At 33.3% G+C, this 8409-nt stretch overlaps 1 protein-coding gene across 1 annotated transcript; it reads left to right on the plus strand.

The window, feature by feature from the left end:
* Positions 1-744: 744 nt before the first annotated feature.
* Positions 745-8172, plus strand: LOC127124527 (ATPase family AAA domain-containing protein FIGL1). Its single transcript, XM_051054165.1, has 13 exons — positions 745-1185; positions 3732-3867; positions 3969-4355; positions 4669-4907; positions 5155-5282; positions 5375-5493; positions 5575-5667; positions 5869-5970; positions 6504-6606; positions 7286-7369; positions 7443-7538; positions 7627-7754; positions 7848-8172. Exons 1-13 carry the CDS (start codon positions 929-931, stop codon positions 7947-7949), a joined length of 1974 nt encoding a protein of 657 aa, XP_050910122.1. The 5' UTR covers positions 745-928; the 3' UTR covers positions 7950-8172.
* The last annotated feature ends 237 nt before the right edge of the window (positions 8173-8409 follow it).

Raw genomic sequence — 8409 nt, forward strand, 5'->3', positions numbered from 1 at the left:
TAAGTTATAGGAAAATGTATTTTTTAATTATTTTTTGACATAAAATTAGAGTTTAACTTAATAACGAATGGATTGTGTGTGAATGAGATGCGTTCAAAAGTGTATATTTGTATTCAAGAAGTAATCGTAGTTTTTTCACAGGCGTGAGAGTAACCCTCCTTAAGGTGAGAAGAACAATTTAAAATTTAATATCATATTATCCATCAGATATCATATATTAAATTGATAATAACATATATTTTGATTTTCAATTGTATTTTTTCACAAGTTAATGTAGTCTCTAAAATTAAAAACAAAAGATATCTTTCAAAAATGTATTTGCAGTTTTAATAAATTCGTTTGTGATTATAATAAAAATATATTGTAAAAAAAATAAAAGAATCATATACTTTGAAACTATGAGGTGATAAAATGGCTCAGCTCTAAGGATATATCTGTTTTGTCTATAGATTAAAATTTTAAACACTCAGTCCTGTTAGTGTAAAATATTTTACACTGTCAATACATCACAATCATCTGTTTGTGTTACTTTACATGTGATTATAGAAAAAGTCAAACTTCTCTAAAAAATCAATGATTGTGATTAAATGACCGCGTAAAATATATTTATACTATCAATGCATTTCAATTAAACTCATTATATAACTACTTATAATTTTTAATTTTTAAAGATGCAAGACACGGTACCCATCCCACTTTCCTCTCATTACAAAATTTCAATTCTAGATCGTCAATTATGTCAGCTGCGTATTTAAATAAAAATTATGTTTTTAAAAAGCTAAAAATTGGGCTGGTGGCGCCAGAAAGAGGTGAAATGGCGGGAGCAGAGGATTAGGTTAGGATACAAAAATCAAATCTCACTCACTCCCTCCCTTCAATAAACCACAAATTCAATTTCTTGATCCAATTCATACTTACTCGAACTCAAATGGAAGAATCTAAAAAATGTTGGAGAAAAGAAGTAGACGAAAATCTCAAGAGACTACACTCTCTCTTGTTCGGCGCAGAACGCGCCATTGAAAACCACGATTTCTCCTCCGCATACATCCTCTCTCTTCGTCTCATCGGATTCCTTGATTCTCATTCTCAAACGGAAACCGATCAAGCTTTCATTCAACACATTCGTCGTCAAGCCTTAACCTACCTTCACACAGCCAGAAAATCGCTAACTCCAGTAATTAATCGGTAAATATTAATCGTTTTTGTTATTTCTCGATCTGTTTCGGGGATGCATTGGTCGTAGATAGTCTTCATAAATTAAGAAAAATGAAGCTACCTAATGTAATTTGTGTAGATATTATTAGCATTTGGTGATAGTTATTTTGAATTTTGTGATGTATGTGTGAATATTACAGTACTGCTATGCGGTTAGGTTTTTTTTAGGTCATAGAATTTGATCAGAAATTTTCCAGAGATGCTATGTAAAGAGATGTGGTTAGAGTTTATTTGAAGATTTTGATGAGAGTTTTCTAAATTGGAGAGTATTTTGTTCTTTGAATGTCAGTGGCAGTGTCTGAAACTAACACGACAGGTGCGATTACTTTTAATTTATTCATTTTTTCAAATTACTATCGGTGTCAGCATTGGTGTCTTGTTTCTGGTGTCTGTGTTTTTGGTGTCCGTGCTTTATAGATTTTGTTTGATAAGTAAAGGCCGAGTTAACAATATAACTGATGTTTATGTATTTTGTATTAGTTTGCTCTATATTTTTTTTTCTGCATTTGAAGATATATTATGTAATAGAGTAATGCATTGCGGTTACAATTTTTTATTTAAATATTTTGATGAATTGGATTGGAGAGGATTTGTTGAATGAGACAAGGCTGTATTCTGTTTTAGTTTGATATATACTTTTTCTTTTTGAATTTGAAGCTATATATCATCATATATTTGAGTAATGCAGTGTGGTTAAAGTTTATTTGTATAGAATTTGATGAGAACTTTTCAAATTTAGGCGTGGTTGTTAAATAGAACTTAATGTGCAAGTTGCTTAATTAGAAAGTAATTGTTGCAACAGTGGAACATGATGTATATCATATATGTATTTTGTTTCTATTTGATGTATAATTTTTTATTTTAAACTTGAAGCTATATATCATATATCAGAGTAATCCAACGTGGTTAGATTTTTTAATAGAATTTGATCTGAATTTACCGAGTTTAGGAGTTGTTGTTGGACAAGTCAAAGTCATTGGAATATGATATAAATCTATTCTTTTTCTAATTTGATAGATATATATTTTTGTGAATTTTGAAGTTATCTATCATGTATTTGAGTAATGCAACGTGGTTAAATTTTTGTTTTTGTTTTTATAGAACTTTGATCAAAATTTATTGAATTAAGCAGTATTTGTTGGATAAGTCATGACTGCTTTAACAATGGAACAGGGTATATATGTGCCCTGTTTTAATTTGATAAATAATTATTTTGAATTCGAACCTACATGTTATATATTAGATTTAGAGTATTGCATCATGGTTTAGAAATTTTTTTATTTAAATTTTTTTATATAAACTTTCTGGATTGGAGAAATTTGTTGGACAAGGCAAGGCTGTTGAGTTGAGACAATGGAACATGATATGTGTATTCTGTATTCGTTTTATATGAAATATGTTTTTGAATTTGAAGCTTAATGTCTGTTTTAAAGAATTTCATCAGAATTTTCTGAATTCTACAGAAGTTATTGGATATGTTAAGGCTGTTGGAACAATGTAACGTAATGTGTATATGTATTCTGATTTATGTTTGATATAATAAAAATGAATAAAACAAAATTGGACTTGTTGGTTGAAGTGTAAGAAGTGATGTGTTATAAGTTAAATGAATTAGGTTTTGTTTGCTAGGGTTTGATGGTAGTTGTTGGATAACTCAAAGTAAACTACTGTTGGAGTCTTAATTACTTTGAGAGTGGTGTGATGTGTTTGCATTTATTTGAAACTTGAAAAATTCGCTCAAATTTTTCCAAGATCTGTTTGTGAGCTGTGTACATTGTGCATTGTTAGCTTAAAAAGGACAAATAAAAACTGAGTAAAAAAATATTCACAGAAATAACGCTAAATAGGAGATCTGTATTGAGTAAATTTTGCGTTTGGCTTTATCATGCTACGACAGTAAGCTAGAACCTAGGGCCAAAAAGAGGTTTGGGTTTTCCACACCAGGATGCTGTGATATTCAGTGACAATTTGAGTGCCGTTTGTTTGGCAAAGGGTCATGTTTATCAAAACTCAAGAGAAGAGCAAGCATATTTATGTGAGGTGTCACTTCTTGAGGGCTGAGACTAGAATCAAAGTGCAGAGGGTTGTCACAATATAGTATAGTAGATATATTTACTAAACTAGTCAGTCCCAACGAGAAATTTCATGCATATTTGGATTTGCTCAATATTGATAGATAGAAATAGCACTAAGGGGCTAGAAAATGACATAAGTTTAAGGTGATTCTATAATTGTGTTAAGAGGATGCTTTTGTTGTTGGATTGTAGTCTTTTTAGCTTCTTATTTATAATAGTGGAGATTCTGGCATTGTCTGTAGATATAGACAACATTGGATGAATCACGTCTTATGTTTTCTCTTTAAGTGTTTTGTTTTTTGCTAATTTTTACCTAAACACACTCTTGGTTACTTTTAGAATCTGTGATGGAATGTTTAAACTCAAAGGATACTTGATTGATGATTGATATCAATTTTCTCCCATGTTTCTCAAGATTTTTGTTCCTATCTATTTCCATAGCCAAGCTTTTGAGCAAGTAAAGAGGTCATCAGGACCTGTTTTTGGCACAACAGGAGATATTGACATTGACAAGATACGGAATTCAAAATATTTTCAAGCTCTCAAACCATCTAAAGAAAAAGATTGCAATCAATTGGTAAGAAACTGCAGTTGATTGAACTCTATTATTTTTGGTTCCTCCAGATTCTAGAGATAATGATTTTCGAATGTACATACTTTTTGTTTTTGTAATTCCAGGTCAATCAATTGAGGAAGCAAAACAAAACAGAAAAGGAAGCCTCAAAGGAAGGGGTGCAAGCAACGTTAACATCTTTGTATGGGAAAAGCAGTTTGAGGACTATTAATGGTTCCAAAAGTTTTTTCAACTTGAAAAATAATAGCTCCGAGGACTGCATGATTATTAGAAGGCCTCAATCACATCCCATCAATACAAAGGGTCCTGACTTCTCTTCTGTTATTGAGGTTGAAGGAGAGGAACGAGCTTATGGTAACACTTTTTCAACAAAACGTGCACACACTGAATATAACAGCCCAAGAGTTGGCTATGTCAAGTCACCTTCAAGCAAGGAAGAAGTTAATCCCGATGTTGCTGGCAATGGGTTTGTTACTGCCAGAGCAAAGTTGGTATAATATTTTTTTACCCTATTCATCAAGTTTCTCTCTCTCCCTCTCTCTTTGTTGTTGATGACTATGGCTTCTTAAGAAGAATGATTTATCTCCTAGATGAAACTTAATTTCCATTCTTTATAAGGAAATTCCCTTAAAAGGTGAAGAGTAAACTCACTCTATTATTTATTGGTTATGATACAGAAATTCTAGCAATAGAAAGAACACTCTGTCAGTCAACTTCAGCGTTAATATGACAAATTTTTCCTATTTTTTCTTATGGATTATTTTCTTATGTAGAAGTCTTGATGATATAATCTTATTTGGGCAGGAAATGGATGTAAAGCAAAAGCGAGGTGCCATTGGTTCTCCCAATGCATCTGTCTCACCACAATGCGACAACAATTCTGCCAACAGGCCATATGGTGGGAGATCATATGGTGTTCCACGACGTGGCATCCGTGGTAATTTTGTCCCTCCTATTAAATCCAATGGGAACAATACTGGAAATATAACTTCCCGAAATGCTGGAAAGGGTGATGATTCTTTAGACGAATCAACAAAAAAATGGTCAGTTCTGAGGTCATCATGTTGGTCTATCTTCTTACTTCTAACTCCTTATCCGCACTGCTCTCAAATTCATTCTCTTCCTACATTCCAAAAGTACAAATAAAAATGTCTCATATTATTGTAGACAGCCTCTTAAGTTGCCATGCTGCTCTATACCATTTAAATCCTTTTTCTTGCCCATAAGTTATTGATGATCTCATGATTGATAATTAGTTGGATAATGTATACACTCTTCATATTCTCGCAGTTTGGAAATCCTGTGTGGCCCTGATGGTGAACTTCCTGAGAAGTTAAGGAATTTAGAACCTCGCCTCATTGAGCATGTCAGTAACGAGATTATGGATAAAAATCCCGATGTCCACTGGGATGACATTGGTAATATAAATAGCTGTTTACCTTTCTGCTTTGTTTACCAAATTGGCAGTTCTAATGAAAACTTATACTCATTCACTGATTAATGAAACTAGCTGGATTAAAACATGCCAAACGTTGTGTCAATGAGATGGTCGTATTTCCTCTGCAACGTCCTGACTTATTTACGGGCTGCCGTTCTCCTGGGAGAGGCCTGCTTCTTTTTGGTCCACCAGTAAGTTCAAAACTTTGTTACTGATGTTTTAATTTTCAAAGGCTCTGGTATTTGATCTGTCTTATACACTTTGAATGCTAGGGAACTGGTAAAACAATGATAGGAAAAGCCATAGCTGGGGAGGCAAAAGCAACCTTCTTTTACATATCTGCAAGCTCGTTGACCAGCAAGTGGGTATGTTTGATATGCCCTTGCTCTAGCTGTTTATTTTCAAGATTTGCTGATATGTTTCTCCTAAAGCATCTTGTGTTGTTTTCTAGAATCTTTTGAGATGATTTTCTGCAGTCTTTCTCAACTTGTGAACTGGTCCTGTCAAATTCTAAATATCCTATGGACAATGTTTTCAATACCTGATATATGTGCTGATAATTACAGATTGGTGAAGGTGAAAAGCTAGTAAGAGCACTCTTTGGAGTGGCCAGTTGTCGTCAGCCAGCTGTAATTTTTGTTGATGAAATAGATTCTCTTTTGTCTCAGGTATGCCAATGCCCTGGCCAATAAAGGCAACATTGATATTTATTGCTCATGTTCAACTATTTTGTTGAAATTTTCAAATAATCAAGGAATAGATTATCATCTATAAAGAAGTTTTACATGTAATCTTAGGGAAAAATTTAATGACATGTAATTTCATCTTGTTTGTTTAATGTTGAGTTAGGTAATTCAGTTTTGATGGTTAGTTAGTTATAACTACCTTAGTTTGTTAGGTTGTGCCACCGGATGTGGGACTTATAATAGTGATTGTATATAAGTCTTAATTCCTTCAATGAAAATAGGTTGTTGATCCATTAAATTTCCTCGCTCTAATATTTCTCTGATCCAACTAAGTGTGAGAATAATGAAGTATCACTGTGTTTAGTCTATTCTTGTTGCTTCGGTTGTTGTTGGGTTGTGCACCCCCTTCTGCCGTTTTAATCTATTTTGGTTATCAAAAAAAAAAGTATCTGTGTTCTAGTGACATTGAATTAGTGTGTTCTAATTTCTATCATTTAATATATGTAACGTTGCAGCGTAAGTCAGACGGTGAGCATGAATCAAGTAGAAGGCTAAAGACACAGTTTCTTATTGAAATGGAAGGCTTTGAAGGTGGTAACGAGCAAATTCTGCTTATAGGTAATTGTTGAGCCACTGGGCTCAATTTCTTTTACTTTTCCTTTTTAATATACTCCATTTTAGCTCACTGTCTCCTTTGTTGTATTTTTAATGGGTGGATACTAGATAATGGTGACTTTTGTTCAACAATATTTATGATTTTATCTTTCAAAAATGTGATCCAGTACCTAAGCAAAATATTAGGCTTTAGTATGGTCCCTGTCACTCTAATACACTTTAGTTTTTTGTTTTGTTTGGGTATTCAAAATAAGAAAGACTAGCTTATATTTGCTTTCATATTATGCAAAATGATTTATGAAGGACCACCTCTATACATGGTGATTGTAATCATGGGGTATTATAAGGCCTCATATAGAGTAGTATGAGATGTTAGGTGGAGTATTTAAGTGACTTGATTCTTATCCCTTGATAGCTAGCTTTTAAGGGGCACACATGCTCTAACCTCTTTGGTTTACTCTTATATACAATAGAATGGAATGAATATATCATTTTATGCATTGTAACCAAGATTGGTCTTGTTATGAACTTGTTCTAGGTATCGTTATATATTAGATATTTTATGGTAGTCGTGTTTTTGAGACCAAGAAAATGCTCAATTTGATTGTAGTTAGTCTTTCTCACAGAAACTAGGACTGTCATACTATTTTGTTATAGAATTTGGGTTAAATTTCTTAAACAGGGGCAACAAATCGTCCTCAAGAGCTTGATGAAGCAGCGCGAAGGAGACTTACTAAAAGACTATATATTCCTCTACCATCCGCAGGTGATAATAATGATTCTCCATCTCTCTACAAACCCTTTTAATCCCAATCTAACGAATAAATTTGGTCTTTTAGAGGCAAGAGGTTGCATTGCACGTACCCTTTTAGAGAAGGATGGATTATTAAATCTATCAAAGGAGGAAATGGATATTATATGTAACATTACTGATGGTATGAACAATTTTCCAGTTAATCTCAGTATTTTCCAGCTTTTTCATGGTTTCTGTGATTTACTTTTACTTGACAACTTTCTTTTCAGGTTATTCAGGATCAGACATGAAAAACTTAGTGAAGGACGCATCATTGGGTCCCTTGAGAGAGTTAGTGAGACAAGGTATAGACATTACAAAGTTGAAAAAGGAAGATATGAGGCCAATAACTCTTCAGGTATGCAAACGGCTACATGCAGGACCTAGAAATTTAAAAAATATTTCTGATTGATTATTAAATTTAAAATGTTTTTCCTTCCAATTTTTGTAGGATTTTGAGAATTCCCTGAATGAGGTGAGGCCTTCTGTTTCACCCAATGAACTTGGAACTTATGAGGAATGGAACAAGAAATTTGGAAGCTTAGCACTTTAGAGAACACGTTTTCCTTGTAAGGAGACTAGGAACCATATCAACTAGTCACCTAGATGGTACTATTAATAGTAATAATATCAAACATGTAGAGATTCACCTTAATAACATTCTAGGCTGCAAGAATCGAACTACCTAATTATTGTATACATCACAGAACATTTGGATGTTATTGTCTGTGTTGATTTGATTATGAGTAGTATTGAAAGATAAAAACGTTAACAAAGTCTTGATCGCGATTCTAGTGTTTGTTACTGGTTTTACTCAACCTACTACAGTTCATGAAGTTCTCTTCTTTCATGCAATTGTAGGTATCATGGTTCTTTAGCTAAATCTGGAAAAATTGACTTATTAGAAAACATGTTACCAGTTGTCACATCCCCATTCATGTTAACTTCTGGAGCCAATAAAACCCCCTGCCCTGAAACCGCCAGCATAGACCTAGCCAGTCCCTACAAACCAC

This window comes from Lathyrus oleraceus, chromosome 1 (genome assembly GCF_024323335.1).
Source record: "Lathyrus oleraceus cultivar Zhongwan6 chromosome 1, CAAS_Psat_ZW6_1.0, whole genome shotgun sequence".
Classification (NCBI taxonomy): domain Eukaryota; kingdom Viridiplantae; phylum Streptophyta; class Magnoliopsida; order Fabales; family Fabaceae; genus Lathyrus; species Lathyrus oleraceus.